This window comes from Aquarana catesbeiana, linkage group LG02, assembly GCF_042186555.1.
Source record: "Aquarana catesbeiana isolate 2022-GZ linkage group LG02, ASM4218655v1, whole genome shotgun sequence".
NCBI classification, from domain to species: Eukaryota; Metazoa; Chordata; class Amphibia; order Anura; family Ranidae; genus Aquarana; species Aquarana catesbeiana.
This window is the reverse complement of record NC_133325.1, coordinates 590,364,419-590,389,805: the sequence shown is the minus strand read 5'-3', so window position 1 is coordinate 590,389,805 and position 25,387 is coordinate 590,364,419. Positions and strand designations below refer to the sequence as shown.

Sequence of the window (25,387 nt, the reverse complement as noted above, 5' to 3'; positions counted from 1 at the left end):
CCTAGCAAATTCAATCAGGTACATCAGCATCAGGGGCTTGATAGCTGCTGATCCAGGACTGATTCACTTTTATAAATGTGAGCCTATCAACAGAGTCTGTGGACAGGTGCACTCTTTGATCCATTACAAACCCTCCAGCAGCACTGAAAGTCCATTCAGAAAGCATGCTGGATGCAGGACAGGCCAGTAGCTCAATTACATATTAAGCAAGTTCTGGCCAGTGGTCCATCTTCAAGACCCAGTGGATGCTCCGTTGGAAAGGTTTCCAAGTCTCCTCTTGCCCCTAGATATTCCTGCACCATGTAATGCAGACGCTTGCAATGGTTGCACCTATCAGCCCTTGGCGCTGAGGACTGAAAAATTGTCAGCTGGCCACCTTCTCCACCGCTCTTCCTCTGAATGAATGAAGCCTCAGAAACACGTTGTCCAGCACCAGGTAATGGTAACCTCCCTGGGTCTGGAAAGACGTTACACAAACTTTTCTTCAAGGCCTCCTGAAGATGTTTCATTCTCTGCTCTCTCTGCGAAGGCAGGAGGAGTTCTGCAACTTTACCTTTGTAACATGGATCAAGAAGGTTTGCCAGCCAGTAATGATCCCTCTCCTTGATACCATGAATCCTAGGATCCTTTCGCAGGTTTTGCAGAATCAGGGAGCCCATACAGTGTATGTTTGTAGAGGCATGAGATTCTATGCCCTCTGGGTCACTGAGGATGACATTTTCAGGCACTACCTCCTCCCAGCCATGTACAACTCCTTGGGTTTCTGGGGACTGAAAAACATCCCTTGAAGACTGCTGTGTGTTATCCTTCTTATCCATGCTGATACAATCCTCCTCCTCTTCTTTCTGTGTGTTGCCCTGCAGGAAAGGTATCTGCATAAAGGGGGCCTTGAGAGGAAAGGATGTTCTCCTCTTCCTCTCCGCTGTTCTGCCTCAAGTGACCTGTCCATGATTCCACAAAGCGTGTGCTCCAGCAGGAAGACTAGAGGGACAGTGTCACTGATGCACGCATTGTCGCTTCTTACCATCCTTGTGGCCTCCTTAATTGGTGACAGGACAGTGCATACATCCCTAATCAGTGGCCACTGGCTTGGCGAAAAGAAGCCAAGCTCCCCTGAGCCTGTCCTGGTGCCATACTCACACAGGTACTCATTTATGGCCCTCTGCTGTGTGTGCAGCTGCTGCAGCATTGCCAATGTTGAGTTCCACCTGGTGGACATGTCACAAATGAGGCGGTTGGTGGGCAGGTTGAATTCCCATCAGCCAGCCGAGCACTGGCATTGAATGACTGCCGGAAATGGCCACAGACTTTTCTGGCCTGCCTCAGAAGTTCCTATAAGCCTGGGTACCTGGCCAGGAAACGCCGCACCACCAAATTCAGGACATGTGCCAAGCATGGAACATGGGTCAAGTGTCCCTGTCAGAGAGCGGAAAGAAGGTTGGTGCCATTGTGGCATACAACCATTCCTGGCTCAAGATGCAGTGGCATCAACTACCTCTGAGCCTGCCCCTGCAGAGCTGACAGAATCTCTGCCCCAGTATGGCTCCTGTCCCCTAGACAGGCCAACTGAAGCAACACATGGCATCTTTTATCCTGACTGCTGGCATAGCCCCTTGAACGCTTAAGGAGCACTGCTGGTTCAGAGGACAATTCTGCAGAAGAGGCAATAGAGGAAGAAGAACAGGAGGGGGTGAAACAGAGAGATGTGGTAGAATCATCACCAGCTTTTTGGAGGCGTGGTGGCAGAACAAGCTCCAACACTGAACCCTGTCCTGCATCCTTCCCAGCTGTCAACAGAGTTACCCAGTGTGCCGTGAAGGAAAGGTAACGTCCCTGACCATGCCTGCTGGACCATGAGTCAGCGGTAATATGAACCTTGCTGCTGACCCCCCTGTCCAACGTGGTCAAAACATTGCCTTCCACATGATGGTAGAGAGCTGGAATGACCTTGCGTGAAAAAAACTGTGTTTTGGAACCTGCCACTGTGGTACAGCACATTCCACAAATTCACGAAAGGGGGCAGAGTCTACCAACTGAAAAGGCAGCAGTTGTAGTGCTAGCAAATTGGTCAAGCTAGCATTTACACGCTGAGCATGTGGATGGCTGGGACAGTATATTTTTTTACGTTTCAGCAACTGGGGTCCGAAACTTGGCTGCTGATATCAACTGGTGGTGTACTGCTAGCAGATTGGCTGCAAGTACTTGTGGCACCTATTGCTACACCTTCTTCTCAGTGCAGGTTTTTGACAGGACTGGAGGTATAGTAGGGGTTAAGATCACAGAGGAGGAGCAAGGAGAAATACGCCTTTTTTTATTATGTGGGTCTTTCAGGTGCTGTTGCCAATGGACTGCATGGCAGGTCGTCATATGTCTTGTCAAGCATGTGGTGCCCAAGCAGGTGCTTTTCTGGCCACGCTTCAGACATAGGTTGCAAACAGCAATGGTGCGATCTACTACATGTGTCGAAAATAGCCCACATCAATGAAATTTTGGAAGTCAGCAGGGAGTCAGCAGCGCCCTGCACCTGTGGAACTGTGTGGTGTGATGAAATAGGGTGGATGCCCTTAAGCTGACCCCTAGAGGACACCCTGACTCTTTGGAGTTGTGCCTCCTCCTCACTTTTCTCCTCTCTTCTCTGAGGCACCCAAGTACAGTCAGTGACTTCATCATCCCCTGCCTCCTTGTCACTGGAGCAAACTTGGCAGTATGCTGCAGCTGGGGGAACATGACTGCTAATTGCTTGTCCTTCTGTGGTACCCCCTCTCTCTAGGCTCACATTACTCCCTTCCTTACTGCCTTAAAATTGCTGCGCATCCTCCAGCAGCATGTAACCGACACTATGGTCGAATAATTCTGGTGACTTCTCTGTGTATGATGGTGGGTGACAGAGGATGAGGAGGATGAGGACGGCTTTGTTATCCACTTTACCAACTCTTCTGCATGTTGTGGATAAATAACATGGCCAGCAGCAGAAATAAAAGGACAAGCGTGACCCGCCTGCAGAGGATTCACCATGTCCGCCACCACCACTTTTTACTGTAGACACAGAGGCTGCTTGCCCTCTTTTAGTGGCCTGTGAGCGTCTGCCTCTCCTTGGTGGCCTTCCGAAACATGATGGGGATTTTTTTTTTCACACCACACTACACTGTATTATGTACTGTGTACATTGCCTGAAGTGTATTAGAAACTGTACACACTGTATTATATACAGTTGGACATTGGACATTTTAATGACAGGCAACTCCTATCCTTATATTGATTAGTGGTTCCAAATTAATAATAACTACTGCAGTAGGGAATTGACACAAAAGATACGCTCAGCATCTTTCCAAATATCTGTTCTGCTTTATTATGACGCAATTGAAGGTTTTTATACACATGATTACGTAGGTATCACATTAATATTACAATTATACGTTTATGGTAACAAGGGGCGTTATATAGGCAGGCTAATTCTAATCAGGACTCGAAAGAATGTAAACATGTACTGAAAACCTTATTAGTGCTGTGTGCACAGTGAGGGCAGTGTGAAATACATACAAAATAGAATACAATTATATACAGAACTTACAAATTTCCATTACAATACTGTGTACACCGCCTGCACTGTATTATATACTGCACACTAGGGATGAGCCGAACACCCCCCTGTTCGGGTGGCACCAGAACTTGCGAACAGGCAAAAAATTTGTTCGAACACGCTAACACCGTTAAAGTCTATGGGACACGAACATGAATAATAAAAAGTGCTAATTTTAAAGGCTTATATGCAAGTTATTGTCATAAAAAAGTGTTTGGGGACCTGAGTCCTGCCCCAGGGGACATGGATCAATGCAAAAAAAAGTTTTAAAAATGGACGTTTTTTCGGGAGTAGTGATTTTAATAATGCTTAAAGTGAAACAATAAAAGTGTAATATCCCTCTAAATTTCGTACCTAGGGGGTGTCTATAGTATGCCTGTAAAGGGGCGCATGTTTCCTGTTTTTAGAACAGTCTGACAGCAAAATGACATTTCAAAGGAAAAAAAGTCATTTAAACTACTCGCGGCTATTAATGAATTGCCGGTCTGACAATACACATAAAATTTCATTGATAAAAACGGCATGGGAATTCCCCACAGGGGAACCCTGAACCAAAATAAAAAAAAAAAAATGACGTGGGGGTCCAACTAAATTCCATACCAGGCCCTTCAGGTCTGGTATGGATATTAAGGGGAACCCCGGCCAAAAAAAATTTAAAAAATGGCATGGGGTCCCCCTAAAAATCCATATCAGACCCTTATCCGAGCACGCAACCTGGCAGGCCGCAGGAAAAGAGGGGGGGGACGAGAGAGCGGCCCCCCTCCCTCCTGAACCGTACCAGGCCACATGCCCTCAACATTGGGAGGGTGCTTTGGGGTAGCCCCCCAAAACACCTGGTCCCCATGATGATGAGGACAAGGGCCTCATCCCCACATCCCTTGGCTGGTGGTTGTGGGGGTCTGCGAGCGGGGGGCTTATCGGAATCTGGAAGCCCCCTTTAACAAGGGGACCCCCAGATCCCGGCCCTGCCCCTGTGTGAAATGGTAGGGGGTACAAAAGTACCCCTACCATTTCACAAAAAAACTGTCAAAAATGTTAAAAATGACAAGAGACAGTTTTTGATAATTCCTTTATTTAAATGCTTCTTCTTTCTTCTATCTACTTTCTTCTATATTCTATCTTCCTTCGGTTTCTTCCTCCATCTTCTTCTTCTTCTGGTTCTTCTGGTTCTTCCTCCGGTGTTCTCGTCCGGCATCTTCCTCCGCAGCGTCGGCGTCTTCTTCCCTTCTTCTCCTCGGGCCGCTCCGCATCCATGATGGCATGGAGGGAGGCTCCTGCTGTGTGACGCTTCTCTCTTCATCTTTTTCTCTTCATCTTCTTCTTCTTCTCTTCATCTTCTTGTTTTCATATTCTTTTCGGGCCGCTCCGCATCCATGATGGCATGGAGGGAGGCTCCCACTGTGTGACACTTCTTCTCTTCTGACGGTTCTTAAATAACGGGGGGCGGAGCCACCCGGTGACCCTGCCCCCCTCTGACGCACGGGGACTTGATGGGGACTTCCCTGTGGCATTCCCCGTGATGTCAGAAGGGGGCGTGGTTACGTAACAGGTATGGATGCGGAGCGGCCCAAGGAGAAGAAGGGAAGAAGACGCCGACGCCGCGGAGGAAGATGCCGGACGAGAACACCGGAGGAAGAACCAGAAGAAGAAGATGGATGAAGAAAACGAGGAAGATAGAAGAAAAAAGATAGAAGAAAGACGAAGCATTTAAATAAAGGAATTGTTGAAAACTGTCTCTTGTCATTTTTAAAATTTTTGACAGTTTTTTTGTGAAATGGTCCCCAGCCCGCAGACCTCCACAACCACCGGTCAAGGGTTGTGGGGATGAGGCCCTTGTCCCCATCAACATGGGGACAAGGTGTTTTGGGGGGCTACCCCAAAGCACCCTCCCAATGTTGAGGGCATGTGGCCTGGTACAGTTCAGGAGGGGGGCACTCTCTCGTCCCCCCCTCTTTTCCTGCGGCCTGCCAGGTTGCGTGCTCGGATAAGGGCCTGGTATGGATTTTTGGGGGGACGCCATGCCTTTTTTTTTTTTATAATTTTGGCGCGGGGTTCCCCTTAAAATCCATACCAGACCTGAAGGGTCTGGTATAGATTTTGAGGGGGACCCCACGCCATTGTTTTTTTTTTATTTTGGCGGGGTTCACCTTAATATTCATACCAGACCTGAAGGGCCTGGTATGGAATTTAGGGGGACCCTCCACGTCATTTTTTTTTAAATTTTGGTTCGGGGTTCCCCTGTGGGGAATTCCCATGTTGTTTTTATCAATGAACTTTTATGTGTATTGTCGGACTGGCAATTCATTAATAGCCGCGAGTAGTTTTAAATGACTTTTTTTCCTTTGAAATGTCATTTTGCTGTCAGACTGTTCTAAAACACGGGAAACATGCGCCCCTTTACAGGCATACTATAGACACCCCCCAGGTACGAAATTTAAAGGAATATTACACTTTAATTGTTTCACTTTAAGCATTATTAAAATCACTGCTAACGAAAAAACGGCCGCTTTTAAAACTTTTTTTTGCATTGATCCATGTCCCCTGGGGCAGGATTCAGGTCCCCAAACACTTTTTATGACAATAACTTGCATATAAGCCTTTAAAATTAGCACTTTTGATTTCTCCCATAGACTTTGAAAGGGTGTTCCGCGGCATTCGAATTTGCTGCGAACACCCCAAATTGTTCGCTGTACGGCGAACTGGCGAACAGCCGATGTTCGAGTTGAACATGAGTTCGACTCGAACTCACTCGAAGCTCATCCCTACTGTACACTGCCGAATGCACTGTATATATAGTCTACACTGAATGCAGAGTATATATATATATATATATATATATATATATACGTCCACTCCAACACACTACAAACGGCCGTTGTGTAAGCAGCCTTATATAGTGTGGGGCGTGAACTTAGCCCCCTGAGCCATGACTGGCTAAAGGTACCCTGCCTTTGGCCAATCATGGCTCTCGCAGCAGAGCATGCTATGATTGGCCAAAGCATGCAGGTCAGGTGCATGCTTCGGCCAATCATCAGACATCAATGCACTGCGATCAAATTTCCTGTTGAGCGGGCGAACACACGATGTTCAAGTCGAACTTACATTTGACTCAAACATCGGGACCATCCCTATTCACATTATACAAAAAAAATTGGACTAACTTTACTGTTTAGTTTTTTTTTTTAATTCATGAAAATTTATTTTTTCCCCAAAAAGTGCGTGTGAAAGACCGCTGCGCAAATACCATGTAACAAAAAATATTGCAACGATCACCATTTTAATCTCTAGGGTCTGCTAAAAAAAAAATATATATATATAATGTTTGGGGGTTCTAAGAAATTTTCCAGCAAAAAATGCAGATTTTAACTTGTAAGCAACAAATGTTAGAAATAGGCTTAGGCATGAAAGGGTTAAATTATAAATTGTGCACGAAGTGTCATCTCGCTCATATTATAATTCATGCTCAAGTGCTATAACCAAATGTGAAACAGTGTCTCCAACCAACCGATCAACCTATGGTCACACCATGCACCTTACCAGAATGCTATACAATAAACGATGTTCATGGATATAATTGTATCATTAATAATCCTCCCGATCCTCCAGCCTCCAATGCTAGGATTTTCCCATGCAAAACTTTAGAGAAGGGCACATAGCTAGCAATGTAGGTTAAAATCCAACGTTTTATTGCAAAAACCTAGTTTATCACTCTGAAAGAAAAAAATAGGTTTTGAATGGACTTTAACTATCAAAATGATGTTTGCTTTTCATGTTGTGCTTATACCCTTATTTCTCAACAGGAAAAGGACATTCATTCTGGCTTAATAGGCCCATTGCTTATTTGTAGAAGTGGAACTCTTGATAAAGGAAACAACAGACCACTGGACGCCCGTGAATTCATATTATTGTTTATGACTTTTGAAGAGGAAAAAAGCTGGTACTTTGATAAAGCAAAGAATACATGTACAGACATCACAGACAAGCCAGCATATGCAAATAAATGTCACACATTTCATGGTATGTTGTATTAAAACACAACCAAAGTCTAGTTTAAATGGCACAGTATTTTCTAAATTACATTAACTGAATCAGAATTAAATACAAAGTTTAAAAAAAAAAAACTCAGAAACTCAGACTTAAGCAAACCTATCATCGATTTTAAACATTGAGAAGTAAAAGGCTATCAGCCAGAAAAATGTCCACTGTGTGTGCCTCTATGATGTAGTTTCACATTGTTACTAGAGCCTTGACTATACTGACTACTTCATTAAATCCTGCCCAAATGCCATCCCTATCTCTGCAGAGAAAACTATAGTGACCATGAGGAATCACTATAACACTTAAAGCACTATCTATGTTTATTATCATTTGTATTTATATGAACTTATATTTATGAATTTAGAGGCACGTTATATGTGGATGTATATAAATCATTAATACCTAGCACGGAGAGCACTTTATTTATTGGATGCACTTTATAGGATTTGAGTTGAATAGTACACATTTAAATCTTTGTTTTTGTGATAGATATACACAATGTCTTTCTTTGTTAAAAATATCAGTTCCTAATGTTATATAATTTTAAATAACTTGAACTTTTCATTTTTTTATTTGGGATCTGGGATCTGGGAAAGAAGTAGACATTGCATTTGCATAGTTTGCTTTAAGGGTACTAGATCGATAGATGGAGCTTTACTCGCTCAATTAACATCAAATATTTTTAATCCTTATGCTACTAGTCTTAAAGGGGTTGTAAACCCTTGGCGTTTTTCACCTAATGCATTCCATGCATTAAGGTGAAAAACCTTCTTTAGTGCTGCAGCCCCCCCCCCCCCCAGAACCCCCTTATACTTACCTGAGCCCCGTAATTCCTGCGATGGGAACAAGCACACCAGCTCCGGCTGGTGTCTTGTGTCCTGATTGGATAGATTGATAGCAGCACAGCCATTGGCTCCCACTGCTGTCAATCATATCCAATGATGCGGGCGCCAGGGGGGGCAGAGCCGAGTCCTGCTGTCTGTGTCAACAGACGCAGCAGCAGGACACAGGAGCGCGCCCGCACGGGTATCCTGTAAGAGAGCGCTTCTCCGACAGGACACTCGAGAAGAGGAGGAGCCAGGAGTGCCGCGGAGGCACCCCAGAAGAGGAGGATCAGGGCCACTGTGCAAAACCAACTGCACAGCAGAGGTAAGTATGACATGTTTGTTTTTGTTTTGTTTTTTAAAAAAGAGGAACTTTTACAACCCCTTTAAGCCCTGCAGACATGTGCAGAATGTCGGGAAACATTTGCAGGTTCAAAAAAAATTCTGCCCGTGTTTATGCCGGTCTGTCCTGGAAAACCAGCAGCCGACTGACTCCCGATCAGAGCTCTCAGCCAATGGCAGAGAGCGCTGATTAGAGTGTTCTGGCGAGGTGGCCATCCCCCTGTCAGAACACAACAGCTCAGCGGGGGAGATCGCTGGACTAACCTTGCAGGGTTAGTACAGTGTCTCTGACCGGAGCTGACAGATTTTTTTTGGTCAACCCAGCGGGGAAAAAATCTGTCGTGTGTACCCGGCTTTAGTAAACAGAGTAAAAAATGTAAATATTCAGGTGCTTCTTGGTTTCTGGCCTAGGCAAAAATGATGTAAGTCATCCCAGGAGTTTTCATGGGCATTATTTTTCTTTCATCTGGAGTAGGAGAGGAGGGGCATTGTCAGCTAAGCACACCCTCCTGCCTGCATGCGCGACCTTGTGAAAGTCTACCAGCAGCCCATATCTATTGTACTGTGCATGTGCAAGATCTTCTAGGATGTCATCACAGTAAGAGCAGATGGATTCTAAGAAATAAATGCTACATGAATCATCTGTCCTTACTCAAGACGGCCATGGCTAGAAACACCAGGGGAGTGTTTTTAAAGTGATTTCTCGACAAAATAAATCATAGGGACATGGATAAATGGGTAAGTTTGATCTGAACATTAAAAATAAAGTAATAAATAACAAGAAGTTGGGCACAAAGTATTTAAGAATTTACACATTGGTCATGCCCCCTACCCCTTCATACGTTACAGCCCTCCATCCCAAAGACATGCAGGAGATGCTACCAAACACTCAATTCTCTTCGGCATATATATTTTGTGGCATTTTGTGAACCTGTACTTATCCTTTAAGTAGTATATAGATTGTAGGCATGCATGTGGCACTTAAATCACAAAAACAAAGAATTGCAGGCTAATAAAAAAATAGTTTTTTGGGGGGGATAAAGCTGTTGTATAGCTTGGATGATAGAAACACCCAAAGATGTTACAAGTTGAACATCACCAATTAAAAGCTAAAAGTAATTATTAAAAAAAATACCTGTTTTGACATTATTATTAAATGTACAATGTTTTTTCTTATACACTTATCTTTTGATTTCAGCAATAAATGGAATTATTTACAATCTGCAAGGTCTTCAAATGTATCAAGATGAATTAGTACGATGGCATTTGTTAAACATGGGAAATCCAAAGGACGTGCATGTGATTAATTTTCATGGTCAGACTGTCACTGAAAGTATAAATAATGAACATCGACTTGCAGTATATCCTCTAATACCAGGTATATTAATAATCACTTAATTTTTTCACTAATTGTTTTTTGTTGGCGTGCATGTTTTGAATCACTTACTTAAAGAAGAAGTACAGCCAAAACTTGTTTGAATACGGCTGGGATCCACCCAGGAGCCTTGACCGCCACCTGGCTCAGCCTCTTGGCGAGTCGCTAAGAGTACTAGCGAGATGCTCCTGCCTGCTCCACAGCCTAGCCCTCCAGTGAGTATGGGGAGAGCAGTCACCAGCTCTCTTCTCAGAGTGGTGGGGAGGACTGAGTGATCAGTGGTGTTTGATCTCTCAGTTCTCACCCTTAGGAGATGACGAGGGATCGATGCTGCATCCACCTAGGTAAGCATGATTAAAAAACAAACAAACCCATACTTATCTTTAAAAGCTGAATTCTAGATAGATATAAAAGCTTGTTTGGATATGGTCGGTATGCACCCAGGAGCTTTGACTGGCACCTGGCTCAGCCTCTCAGCGAGTCACTAAGAGCGCAAGCCAGCCGCTTACGACCCCTGCACAGCCTAGCCCTCCAGTGAGTATGGGGGGCAGAGCAGACAGCAGTGAATGACAGTCACCAGTTCCCTTCTCAGAGTGACAGGGAGAACTGAGTGACCAGCGATGTTTGATCGCTCAGTTCTCACACCTAGAGATTACGGGGGATCAATGCTGCATCCACCTAGGTAAGCATGATTGACCAGCCGCCGTCATTATATGGTTGGCACGATCCTGCAAATCACCATAGGTGTATGGTGGCACCTTTAAGGGTGAAAGCTGAATTCTAGACAGATATAAAAGACATAAGTTAATGAAGCTCTGTCATCCTTAACCACTTCTCGCCCGCCTGGCGGTGGTTCAGTGATCACGCATCTACACCGATCCGACGGAAGCTCTTTACCACATGATCAGCCGTGTCCAATCACGGCTGATCACGATGTAAACAGGAAGAGCCGGTGATCTGACAGACGTGAGTAGAGGAGAGCCGATCGGCGGCTCTCCTGACAGGGGGGTCTGCGCTGATTGTTTATCAACGCAGCCCCCCCTCAGATGCCCACACTGGACCACCGGGAAGCCACCAGGACCACCAGGGTGGCACATAACATGTGGATGGCCAGGTACATCCCCCATGGCCATCCACATGTGTAAATTAATGCCAAATCTGTGGCAATTAGTGCCTACATATGGGCACTGACTGGCACCATTATGTAAGAGAATAATTAAGTGATGCCCAGCAATGCCACCCATCAGTGTCATCAGTGCCACCCATCAGTGCCACCTATCAGTGTCCATGTGTGCCCATCAGTGCCCACCTATCAGTGCCCATCAGTGCCCATCCGTGCCACCTATCAGTGCCACCCATAAGTACCCATCAGTGCCACCCATAAGTACCCATCAGTGCCGCCTATGAGTGCCCATCAGTGCCGCATACCAGTGCCACCTATCAGTGCCCATCAGTGCCACCTATCAGTGCCCATCATTGCCGCCTATTAGTGCCCATCATCAGTGCCACCTCATTGGTGCCACCTCATCAGTGCCCATCAGTGCCGCCTTATCAGTGCCCGTCAGTGCAACCATATTAGTGCCCATCATTGAAGACTAAAACGTACTTATTTACAAAAAAATGAAAATTGGCTGAAAATTGGCTTGGGCGGGAAGGTGTCTAAGTGCCTGGTAAGTGGTTAATACATCATTAAATGTATTTTTTTTTTAATGCAAGTAGTGTAAGTACATGAATTTGTGTGAAAGAGAAGCAGTACCAATAATTATACAGTATGCAGAAGGGGGAAGAAAGTTGTGAGGAACTTGGTTCCTCTATGATTTACATAATTACATAGTTAGTCAGGTTGAAAAAAGACACAAGTCCATCTAGTTCAACCAATAAGATTTTCTGCGGTCACCAGGAGAAGAGCTGTCTGATTGGATGCTGGCGCCCCACATGGCCTCGGTGACCATCTTGGGTCAGGGCAGTGTCTATTTCAAACTCTGGCTCATAGGTTTGGCGTGCTTTGTGCGGGTGACCAGGGTAGGGACGGGTTCAGGGTCTGACAGGGACAGTGCATAGAGGCAGGGAAAGGTTCCCGAGGAGTAGGAAAAATGCATGGACTGCGCTATCTCCACTTAGGAAGCCTCCTATGTGGATGTGGACCGGCCAGGCTGCATTCCTGCTCCTCACTACTTAAGCTGTCAGCGTCATTTCAAGATTACAATCCTTTGCTACTGTGCCTACTCGCTGAACTGATTGTACATTGTTGGGACTTTAATATACTGTTCTCATCCATCTCGGCCTCTGAGTGCATTCTCTGCCACAGGAGCATCATGTTGCATCCTTCCCACACTTGGTGGCAGTCGGCAGGATATGCCTCTCTTCGCAGCTGGTGGGGAAAGAGGAGTGGGGACCAGTATGGCACCATTAGGAGTGGGCTTGGCCTTAGTGCCTAAGTTTAATGGGTCAAACATCTCTCTATCAGAGTGGGAGAAGTGACTGAGAGTTCCACTCGCCTGTGTCCTACCCATCTGATGAGAATGATGCTTGCCGAGTGGTGATGGTGTTACCAGAAGATTCCTGAGCCAGCCTAGAACTAATTTTGGCACACCTGGAAGGCCTGTTTGTACAAAATGTGACAGTCCTGTAACTGAGACACAGGTTTTTACGTCTGCAGACAGCTCCTCTTTTGTAGTAGCCCTTCAAAATCTTTGGAAGCGGTTAGAGAAGAAGGATGTACATGGCTGTGCTGACATAAGTGCTTTAGATAAGTTTAGACCTGAAGGGCCTGGTATGGAATTTGGGGAGACCCCCACACAATTTTTTTTTTTAATTTTGGTTTGGAGTTCCTCTTAATATTCATACCAGACCCAAAGGGCCTGGTAATGGACTGTGGGCGAATCCCATGCCATTTTTTTCAATGACTTTTATGTGTATTGCCACGAGTACTTTTAAATTACTTTTTCTCCTTTAGAAATGTCATTTTGTGCAGGGACTGTTGTAAACACGGGAAACATGCACCACTTTACAGGCATACTATAGACACCCCCCATTACGAAATTTAAAGGAATATTTCACTTTTATTGTTTCACTTTAAGCATTATTAAATCACTGCTCCCGAAAAAACGGCCATTTTTAAAACTTTTTTTGCATTGATACATGTCCCCTGGGGCAGGACCCAGGTCCCCAAACACTTTTTATGACAATACCATGCATATAAGCTTTTAAAATTAGCACTTTTGATTATTCATGTTCGTGTCCCATAGACTTTAACAGTGTTCACGTGTTCAAAAAATCATCCCTAGTCTTCCGTTGATGGATGCTGAAGAGTAGGCTGTGCATCCTGGAACCGCAGGAAGAAAGACTGAAAGCTGTACTGGCAGGTAGACTGGAGCAGGAGACTGACACATATCAGCAGGCTCGGATGCAGGGAAGGAAGCAGGGTTCGGCAATCCAGGTCAGCAACTAGTGAGCAGATCAAGTACATGCAGCAGGCAGAAGAGTAATCAGAAGTCAGGCCAGGGTCGGTAACAGCAGATAGGTGGATGAACAGAAGGAGCAGGCAGAGATGAAATCTCAAGACAAGCCAGGGGTCGGTACAGGCGGCGTTCAGAGTCAGAATCATATCAAGTTTATAGCAGGAAGTCAACACAGGAATCGATAGCAGAAACTCATGAAACATATTAGTCCAAAAGACAATAACTCAAGGCCATAGTGCAGCTTAAATAGCCCGCCTGTGCGCGCATGCGCATCAGCAAATTTGCCAAGGACAGAGCTCAGGGGCGTTGCTAGGTGGCAAATAGACCAGGGGCTTCAGCCCGAAGTCCAAGACCGGAAACGGGGGGGGGGGGCATGTGTACACATGATGCAGGCCTTTTTTTTTTATTTTGGCTAGGCCGTGACCTACCTGACCTACATACACTGACGGTAGTGAACTACCTACACTGACATTTACATTCACTGACCTACCTACACTGACCATAGTGACCTACCTACACTGACCTGCCTACAATGACCGTAGTGACCGTAGTGACCTACCTACACTGACCGTAGTGACCTACCTACACTGACCTACATACACTGACATTTACCTACACTGACCTACCTACACTGACCTACCTACACTGACATTTACCTACACTGACCTACCTACACTGACCATAGTGACCTACCTACACTGACCTACCTGCACTGACCGTAGTGACCTACTTACCTACACTGACCGTAGTGACCTACCTACACTGACCTACCTACATTGACATTTACATACACTGACATTTACCTACACTGACATTTACATACACTGACCTACCTACACTGACCTGCCTGACCCACATACACTGTCTGACCTACCTCAGCTCAGCCGTGGTGTGCGGTGTCACAGCAGCCAGGCAGTCAGAGGAGGAGCCGAGGAGGAGAGGAGAGCGGGCCACCAGAGCGCTGAGCGGGGCATCTCACAGTGGCGCGGCGGCCGCATTGTAATTCCCGCCTTCTGGAGCCTGCAGCGCCTCTGATGGACGTCACATGTCCCGCGGTCCCAGCATTGGACCAGGGGGACGTCTATCATAGGTGATGCAGGCTCCAGAAGGCAGGACCTGCTATGGCACTCGGCCAAACTCTGCCAAATTCGGCAGCGCTCGGGATCAGATCGGTCCTGGCGCTCGCCACTCGGGGCTTATAATGAAGAGCTGCAAGCCTGAGGCTCGGGGCTTTTTGGGGGCACATTCGGGGCTTCAGCCACGTCTAGCCACCCCCTCCCGACGCCCTTGACAGAGCTTCTTGGTATTCTGCACCTGTGCACAAGAATGTGCCTTTCCTGACACTGGCTCTGTCAGGAGAGCCCTGCAGGAACAAATAAGAGTGCAGCCCTCCCTCTACTGACATCAAGGAGGAGGCAGTTGCTGGGGAGCAGGAGGATGCGGAAGCAACTGTTGCTGCGACAAGGAAATATGAACTGTTATACGTAAGAGATGAGGCCTTGGCGCTGTTCCCCCTGTTGACCATGCACACCACCATCAAGGAACTCACCCAGAACATGGCATCCATGAGGCAAGAAATGTCCACATTCAAGCAAGTGTTAGCCCACCTCTCCCAGGGCAAGAATCCCCTGTGGAGGGACCCAGATGAAGACCAAAACTGCTGGCAGTGTGGGCGCTTTGGGCATGTAGCCAGGAATTGTGGCCAGTCTGAAAGTAAGAGCACCTGGAGGCCACAGTTAAACTAGGGGTTCCTGAGGCAGATGGACAATCACCAGCAATGGCACAAAAGGTCCCAAAATGCTAGAGACTCTGGTTGTACCAAGTCCAGTAGTCAACTCCTTAGTAAACGAATAGATGGTCCCGTGCTTGGTTGACAATGGGTCTGAGGACTTGCCATGGCTGCCATACCCTAGATACGCCTCTGGTTGGACTTGCCAATGGGATTACCTCCATTGGCATTTCCCACAGAAAGATTTAGAACATGTTCTGTATCTAAGTCCGTCGGAAATGCCGACAGAAAAAGTCCGATGGGGCATACACACGGTCGGAGTATCCGACCAAAAGCTCCCATCTGACTTTTTCTGTCGGGAATTCCGATCGCGTGTATGCGGCATAAGAAGCTACAAAACTTTTTATTGGAGTGGACTGTGTTGCATTTTTCACTCTGTATCAAATTAAGCAGGCCCTTGTAATACATAGCTCATGGTAGCTCTAAAGGAGATTGTACAATGAGATTGTATAGTGTATGGTGAGCTTTACATACTTCCAAGACACACTTCTACCATTTTCAATACTACAACTCAATCCACATAGACTGTTATCTGGTCATTCAGCACCTGCACACTCTGCCAAATGAAAGATCTATGCAAGATGAAAGTAAAGAAAAAAAAATTGAAGGCTGAGTATTTAGTGAGAACGGTGATCACCGATTGTATTGGAAATGCAAGTACCTGCAGAGGTGAGTGGGAGCCATCTGCTGGAGGGGTGAGGGCAGGTGCACTGTGTGTGATAATGAAGTCAGCTGGTAGAACTTCTTCATGCGTCTTACTGGCTTTTACAACCTAAGGTCCATCCAGGAAATAATGTAGAAGTGTAAAAAAAGAAAACTAATTCTGCCATCACACTTAAAGTGGTTGAAATGCAGAAAGTTTTTTATCTTAACCCCTTCCCGCCGACCGAACGCCGACCGGGGTTATACCGGGATGATGCCCGCAGCTGCAGGCATCATCCCGGTACCGTTGTTTTCAGCGGGCGATCGGCTACCCGAATATAACAACCGATGCGGCTAAAAGCCGCTCGGTTATTATACCGGAGGAGCGGGAGGGGACATCCCCCCCCTCCCGCCGCCTCCCGCCGCTGTTACCGGGCCTCCCGTGCGATCGGGAGGCCCGGTGTCTGTTCGGCTGCCTTCGGCGGCTGGGGGCGGACTGGAACGAAGCTGCGAGCGGCTTCGTTCCAGCCTTCTTCTTGTAAATGCGGAAGCGACGTCATGACGTCACTTCCCGTTTACTCGGCTGCCAATGGCGCCGAATTTAAAAAAGTACACAGTATTCAGAATCGCCGTTTTCGGTGATCTGAATACTTTGAAGTGTAAAGGAGGGATGGGGGGTCTTTTAGACCCCCATCCCTCCATAAAGAGTACCTGTCACCACATATTACTGTCACAAGGGATGTTTACATTGCTTGTGACAGCAATAAAAGTAAAAAAAAAAAAAAAAAAAAAATGTAAACACAATTTATAAAGTACAAAAATAAATAAATTAAATAAAAAACTAAAAAAATTTTTAAAGTGCCCCTGTCCCCGCGAGCTCGCGCAGCGAAGAAAACGCATACGGAAGTCGCGCCCGCATATGTAAACGGTGTTCAAACCACACATGTGAGGTATCGCCGCGATCGTCAGAGCGAGAGCAATAATTCTAGCCCTAGACCTCCTCTGTAGCTCAAACCTGGTAACCTGGTGAAAATTTTTTAAATCGTCGCCTATGGAATCTCAAAGGTACCGTAGTTCGTTGCCATTCCACGAGTGCGTGCAATTATAAAGGGTGACATGTTTGGTATCTATTTACTCGGCGTAACATCATCTTTCACATTATACAAAAAAATTGGGGTAACTTTACTGTTTGGATTTTTTAAAATACATGAAAGTGTCACTTTTCCAAAAATTTGCATTTAAAACACCGCTGCACAAATACCGTGTGATAAAAAATATTGCAACAATCGCCATTTTATTCTCTAGATTCTCTGCTAAAAAAATATATATAATGTTTGGGGGTTCTAAGTCATTTTCTAGCAAAAAATACGGATTTTAACTTGTAAACACCAAATTTCAAAAATAGGCTTAGTCATGAAAGGGTTAATGCATTCTATGCATTAAGATAAAAAGCCTTCTGTGTGCAGAAGCCCCCCTCAGCCCCCTAATACTTACCTGAGGTCCCTCTCTGCAGCGATGTCCACAAGTTTCTCACCAATCCGAAATTCTCCCTCCTGATTGGCTGAGACACAGCAGCGGCACCATTGGCTGTCAATCAGCTAGCCAATCAGGAGAGAGAGGGGTCAGGGATGGGTCTGAATGGAGCTGGGACTCAGCTTGAGTGCCCCCATAGCAAGCTGCTTGCTGTGGGGGCACGGAACAGGAGGGAGGGGCCAGGAGCACAGAAGAGGGACCCGAGAAGAGGAGGATCTGGGCTTCTCTGTGCAAATCCACTGCACAGAGCAGGAAAGTATAATATGTTTGTAAAGTCTTTTTTTTATATAAAAATAACAATCACTTTAAGTACTGGTAAGCTACAAAATATTACATTTTTGTGTTTAGGTTTTATACTTCACTGGTGATGGTTTATTAATGTTAGTTCATCTATAATTCTGCAAGTAAAAAATTATTAAATATGTTTATTGAATCATGTTAAAGGTTCATTTGCAACAGTTGAAATGCGTCCTGCAAAACCTGGTCTTTGGCAGCTTGATACGGAAGTGGCAGAATATCAGCAAGCAGGAATGCAAGCAATATTCAACATTGCAAATGCAGGTAAGGAGAAATATAGGATGGAGATAATCAGGTGAATAATTTTACTGTATGAATCAGCCATAAAACAATTTAATTATTATGATGCCCATTGAAGGTAATGTCTTTAATCTAAAAGAAAAGTAAAATGTAGTTGCTTAGGGTTATGGAAGGTAATGTCTTTAATCTAAATTAAAGAAAAAATGTAGTTGCTTAGGGTTATTGAACATCTTTGCCTTTGGCACTGGCTCCAATTTTTGTACATAAAAAAATGCTTAATTTTCCAGAATGTAACATTCCTCTTGGCATGGCAAGCAGACTGATATCCGATGATCAGATCACTGCATCACATTACATAGGTAAGTAAAATCTTCTAAGCTGTGCCGCTATGCATTTTTTTTGTAATGTAAAAAGATTTAAAACTATGTAAAGTCCAAACTTTATATTTTTAGTTTTTAATAGAATATGGAAGGCTTAAGACTTCTGTCCAGTCTTCACTCCTCTTAGTGTCCCAGCTGGGGATAATTACCCACTATATTTGCCCTGGTGACTACTGTGTCTGGTACAGAAGGTGGTGTAGATCCAAATGTTGGAAAGCAGGTACAGGGAAATCTTCCAGTGGAGACACCTTTTCTAAGACTGGATATTTCCTTTTTTAAGAGGGCTTCTGAAGGCCGCCTGTGTATCTTGTGTATCAGGATGTAAAGGGAAAACACCCCAACAGAACACAGACAACAACATCAAAGAAAAAAACCTTACAGTACTCCTAACTACTCCCAATTTCCACTTATCCAAAGCTAAAAATAATTTTATATAAAGTTTAAGGTTTAAGGTGACAATTTTTATTGATTTCAAAAAAGATTTCAACATAAAATATAAGAGGATACACATTATTGTAGAAAGAATATATCTGGCAGGTAGTCAAGATACATTTTGGCCAGTGGTAAAATTCGGTAAAGACATGCAAAGCATACATCCAGTGACAATATGTGGAATTATCAGATTAGTTAAGTAGGATTCAGAATTTTTGTAGTACAATAGAGTCTAACCTGCAGGACTGCATGTAAACTTATGGAGGAGAAGAAGAGTATAGTGAGAAGGATACAGAGTCAGAGAAAGGAGGAGAGAAACAAGATAGAGAGTAGTGAGGAAGAGAGGATAAAGGAGAGAGGACAACCACCCACCCTAGAAGCTCCGCACCACCTGAGGGGGCACCAACCATGAGTGCAAGCAACCTCTGCGAGGTCAAGGTTCACAGGATATTAGGTTGTAAGGGTCTCAAACATAACCCACGGCTCCCACACTCGATTGTGTATATCAAGATTATCATTTTGGGAGGCTGTCAGGTACTCCATTCTTTTAACATGTCTGATCCTGGAGTGCAATTCAAACAGTGAGGAGGGTTCCCTCTTTTTCCATTTCAGGGCCACCAAACACCGCGCTGCTGTTAGCACTTGGGCTAAAAGCTTTTTAGACAATTTAGAGAAAGAGGGGGATGGGAGGCCCAGGAGGAAAGTTTTCAGGTTGAAGGGCACCCCGGTACCAAAGATGGATTGGAGTAAAGAGTGTACCGTCTGCCAGTAAGGGACGATTAGAGGGCAGGCCCAGTAGGTATGATATAGCGTCCCCCTATCTTTACAACAGCGCCAGCAGCGGGGGTTGACAGAGGGGTATATGGAGTGGAGCAGGTCAGGGGTTTGGTACCAATGAAATAAGATCTTATATTGATTTTCTTTATAGAGCATACAGATGGAGCTCTTAGAGGCCTGTGACCATATGAGCTGCCACGTATTTAGGGGTATATCCTCACCCAGGGCCTGCTCCCACTTACGCATTTATAGGCATGTCGTGGTCTGGTTGGCGACAGATCCGTGATCAGGAGCTGATAGGTGCGCAAAATCATACCTTTAGGGGACGAGCCCTCTAGACATATTTTTTCAAATTCGGTTGGAGGGGAGAATTGAAGGTTCATTACCAAAGATTGCGCATAATGGCGTATTTGTAAGTAGCTAAAAAAAAAGCCTGTCTGGGCAAATCAAAGGCATCTTGCAGATCTTTAAAGGATCGCAAGGTTCTGGTTCTGGTATCCACCAATTGACCGTAGCGAAATAGGGCCCTATCCATCCAAAAGTGAGACATCTGCGAGGTCAAGCTATCCGGGATATTGGGTGTAAATAGAAATGAGGTGACCAGGGAGGAAATGGTGGTAAGCGGGTACGTCAATTTTGGGTGCCGCCATAATGTTTGCAAGAGTACCATTGGTCCTAAGAGCTGTAACCCACTGGGCGATACATCCAAACTCCACAAAATGGAATTCGGGTGAACGGGGGCTGACCATAGCTTCTCAATTTGTGTCCATCGGTTATAGGCATGGAGGGTGCACCAAGAGGCTACAGGACGTAACTGGGCTGCCAGATAATACTTGGCTATGTTGGGGAACGCAAGGCCGTCTTGATCGCGGGAGCATACAAGACCGATCTAGCAATCCAATGCCTCTTATAAATCCAGAAGAAATTTATCAGATCGTCTTGGAGTTTCTTTAAGTGTGAGGATGGAATGGGGATGGGCAGTGTCTCAAAGAGGCACAAAAGTTTAGGTAGAATTGTCATCTTTATGGTCGCAAGGCGGCCGAACTGAGATGGCTTTAGAGATTTCCACTTGACCAGGGAGGCCCTAATGGAGGTGTATAGCTGGGGGAAGTTGGCTTTATAGAGAGTGTTGTAGGTGAGTGTGAGGTGGACCCCGAGGTATTTCAAGGAAGAAGTCTTCCACGCATAATTAAATGTTTGTGAAAGTGCCGATAGTGTCTGGTGGGGTATATTGTGGGGAGGGCTTCCGTCTTTGAATTATTAATTTTGTATCCTGAGAGGGTGCTGTATCGATCTAGCTCTACATGTAGATTCGGGAGAGAAACATGGGGTTATGTGAGGGTAAGCAGAACATCGTCCGCAAATAAGGATATCTTAAAGTCTCTGATACGGACAGGGATGCCGTGAATGTTTGGGTTCTTTCTGATATGGGGCACAATACATAGGGCATAGAGTAGAGGGGACAGTGCGCAGCCTTGTCGGGTCCCGTTAGTAATCCGGAAAGTGGAGGAAGAGGCAAACTGGGTCCGAACTAGAGCCGAGGGGGGTGATTATAGGCGAGTAACGGCTCGAAGGAAAGGGCCCTTAATACCAGCCTGGTGGAGTGTTGCAAACAGGAAAGGCCAGCTCAGCCTATCAAAGGCCTTCTCCGCATCTAAACTGAGAAGCAGTGCCTCCGTTCTATTCCTGTTTGCAACCTCCACGAGGTCAATGACTCTTCGAGTGTTATCCCCTGCCTGACGAAGGGGAATAAATCCCACTTGATCCTTGCGGATTGGTTATTGTGGGAAGTTATTTAACCTATTTGCCAATAGCTTTGTGAAAATTTTTAGGTCTGTATAAGGAGGGCGATAGGCCTATAGTTGGAACATAGTGTATGGTCCTTTCCCGGTTTGGGGATCAGCGTAAGGAAGGAGGTCTGCATATCTCTAGGGATAGATGTGTCAGACAATAATGAGTTGAACAGAGGTGTGATGTGGGGGAGAAGAAGTGGTAGAAAAGTTTTGTAGTAGAGGTATGGAATACCATCGGGCCTGGGAGCCTTGTTATTCGGTAGAGATTTAATCGTGTCGGTTACTTCCTCTTCAGAGATAGAGGAATTGAGGCTAGTTAGGGCAGAGGAGAGAATAGGAAGATCACAGTCTGCTAGGTAGGAATGGATACCCTGAGATAAGTCGGGAGATGGAGGGTTGTGTGGTACACTCGGGTCATTATATAAAGTCGAATAGTAGTCGTGAAAGAGTTGGGCAATTTTAGAGGGGTGGGATTGAAGGGTGCCATTTGCATCTTTAAGAGGGGTGGATGATGAAGCTGCTGCTCGTTCACGAAGTTGTCTTGCTAGAAGCGTATGTGGCTTATTAGCCTTGTCATAATAGATCTGTTGTAGCTTGAGCAGTGCTTTCTCTGTCTTACCCAGGTCAATGTCCCTCAGTTCAGCCCTGGTGCTTATAAGTTCCCTAAGAATGGTTAGGGACGGGAGGAAAGCAGTCGTGATTCTAAGTGTCTGAGTTTGTCTAATAACAGTCGGCGGGCTGCATTGGCGTTAAGTTTTAGGGCAGTGGAGAGTGAGATGCACTGGCCTCTGAAGAGTGCTTTATGACCTTCCCACAGGGAAGCGGAGGAAACATCAGGAGAGCTGTTTTCTGTAAAGTACGGCTTCAGGGTTTGTTCCAATTCCATTCTGGAAGGGTCATGCTTGAGCAAAAACTGATTCAGGCGCCAGTGGCAGGTTCTAAAGGATCCCGGGGAGAGTGCTAGGAAGAGTTTAATTGGGGCATGGTCAGACCATAAATTGGCTTGGATATCCGAGCCTGTACATGCTCTCAGGGTTGGAGCATTGACAAAAAAGTAGTCTAGATGTGAGTGGGACTTGTGGGGATGGGAGTAGAAGGTGAATTGTTTAGCTGATGGATAGGTGGTGCGCCAGGTGTCGAATAGGGCATACCTCCTGGTTAGTTGGCGAAAGAGGGTGGATTTCCTATCTGCTGCCAAGGAGATTTTCCCACGCCCTATGGAGTGTTTGTCTAGGCATGGGGAGTAGGTCAGGTTAAAGTCTCCTCCAATTACCAAATATTGGTGGGGGGCTGCAAATAGTAGTTTATACACTTTGGACAGAAAGGAGTTTTGATTGGTGTTTGGGGCGTAAATGTTATATAAAGTAAGGTTAGTTCCCTTCCAGGAACTTTGTAGGATGAGAGTGCCCAAGTGGATCCGAGTATAGGGATTGTAACTGTAAGGGGGAACCCTGTCTAAAAAGGATTGCTACCCCCACACGTTTATGTGGGTTAGAGGCCAGGTATATTTGAGGGAAGTGTTTAAGAGCAAATGTCATGGTGCCGGTTTTAGCAAGATGTGTCTCCTGGATAAAAATGATGTCCGCTGCAGACCCCTTGAACTCTCCAGCGGGCTTGGTGGTGTCCAGGCTTTCAGGGGGCCTGCAGGCTGGTTCCCCAAGGTGGTTTCGGATCGGAGATTCAAGACCCTGTTGGTGGGATCCGAGCTCCGTAGGCAGGGGGTGTCCAATAGGTTGGAAAGTAGAAGAGAAAGAGGAGGAAAGAGCCCAGAATAGAGGAGAAGGCATAAAAGAAACATAACATTTAGTACAAAATCAAATCCGGTTAACAATTCCCAGTGTAACCCACCTAAAAAAGGTGGTGGGTTGGGAATCTCCAAAAGGCTCCTCCTGACGGGGGTGGCAAAAAAACCTCCGCCAGAAAAAAATGGAACCGGAACCATTCGGTGAGCCCCTGGAGGGAGAGGTGGTAGAGCCAGGGAAAGAGTGACCCTCTCCCAGGCCTGCCTGCAATTGCAGTTAGAAATGAACCTGCATTTATCAAGTGGTATCAACTATAACTAAAACCCAAGAACAACAGATTGGACTATTTGCTCTGGGGAATCAAAAAAAAGGGGGGAGGGGTGAAGTCCAGCGGCCTCAAAATTTGGGGCAGATGTGTCTCCTGGTTCGGTACTCAAAAAGAGAGTAACTGGGGGGGAGGAGGTCATGCCAGGCATGGTCTAACATCCTGGTGAGCAATGGGAAGGGGAAGGGGAGGGGGAGAGGGGGGAGGGAAAATCACAAGAGCCCTATTGGGTACCTGTAATCATACTAGTATATGAAGTGTGTCCATAAGTATGCACTCTTATTAGGTAAACCCAAGCATTTGGATGAAAAAACTAGCAAGTCCCATCTAGGAGCATTGTGAAGAGAGAAGGGTGGTAAGAGCCAGTCAGCAAACCACCAATATGGAAAAGGCCTCCGGAGGAGTGAATATTCACCCCTGGTGAGGCAGCGGTGGGGGGGCCAGAGTGATAAGGCCTCAGGCGCTTCCTTCCAGTAGCTTGAATCCAGGGATCTGGGTGTGGTGGAGGAACAGGTAGGGGGTCCCAGTCGGGAGTAGGTGGAACTGGAATGTCCAGTTCTCTGCAGAATAATTGGAGATCTTCTGGGTATTGGAGGGTGGTGGACCTCCCATCTCTTTTTGCAGTGAGGCTAAAGGGGAAACCCCAGTGGTACCGGAAATCATTTTCTCTTAGTGAGGTGAGGAGTGGTTGTAGGGAGCGCCGTTGCTGGAGAGTGATCCACCACAAATGCGGGAAGAGCAGAATGGGGGTACCGTCACAGTCAATAGTGTGCATGTTGTGCGCTTTTCTTATTATTTCCTCTTTGAGGATGTAGTTGTGTACCCTACAGATCATGTCTCGGGTCTGGACACCGGTCCGTGGGGGCACGATGGGCCCGGTCCAATTTGACACTTTAATTTTCTGGGCGGCCCAATACATTGTTGAAGATGGCTTGTACGGTAGATGGTAAATCTTCATCCTGAGTTGCCTTTGGGAGACCGCGGACCCTGATGTTGTTGCGCCTGCCCCTATTGTTAAGGACCTCGAGGTGGAGTTGGAAGTCCCTGAGGGTGGAGGCTTGTGAGGCAAGGCTGGCATGTATTTGTGAGAGTTCATGCTTGGTGTTGCAGGCATCTTCTCCTAGAGATGTGACTTTAGTAGATAAATGGTGGAGGTCAGTACGTAGCATGTTGATCTCAGATCTACAGGTGTCGCGCACTTCTTGAATGAGCATACGGAAGTCCTGTTTTGTGGGCATGCATCGGACATAGTCCCGCCAGCAGGTATATGCCTCGGGTTCAGTGTCAGAGTCCGTTGCAGTGTGGGCATAGGTGCCTTGCACTGGGGCTGAATAAGGTGCTGGCATGGGGTAGCCTCCCTGGGGTGGTTGGAGGGGGGTGGTAGTTTTAAGCTTGGTCTTCTTGGAAGAGCATTGTGGGCGCCCTGGATGTGAATGAGCCCTCTGAAGCCCTGGTGAGTGTGGGGCTTGGAGGGGTAATTGGACCTGAGGTGAATCCCTCTGATGTGGAGAGAGGGAGGGAGCTCTGTCCCTGTGAGCATGGCATCGCTGTGGCAGAGAGTGGGGATCCCATTCAGGGATAGAGGAGTCCCAGGAGAAGGATGGCTGGGCGGTGTGTGCAGATGGGGATGGCTGGAGCCCCACGAGGCAGGGGGGGGAACAGCTGCGAGAGGCTCTCTAATAGGTGTCCTCCTGAGGGAGCAGGGACCCCGATCAGGGAGCTGGCAGGGGGGAACGAGGTGTGGGCAGCCAGGAGATCCCCTTCAGAGCCATACCTGGATGTCCCGTGTTCCGGATAGGCTTGTGGAGAAGAGAGGG

The 25,387-nt window shown here is 46.2% G+C and overlaps 1 protein-coding gene across 1 annotated transcript in view; it reads left to right on the top strand.

The window, feature by feature from the left end:
- F5 (coagulation factor V) overlaps positions 1–25,387 on the top strand; it is a 164,785-nt gene that overhangs the window by 90,722 nt on the left and 48,676 nt on the right. The window contains exons 17-20 of the mRNA XM_073616258.1: positions 7,381–7,597; positions 9,983–10,162; positions 18,029–18,145; positions 18,409–18,480. Coding sequence (XP_073472359.1) covers positions 7,381–7,597; positions 9,983–10,162; positions 18,029–18,145; positions 18,409–18,480 — 586 coding nt within the window. The remainder of the gene's footprint in view (positions 1–7,380; positions 7,598–9,982; positions 10,163–18,028; positions 18,146–18,408; positions 18,481–25,387) is intronic.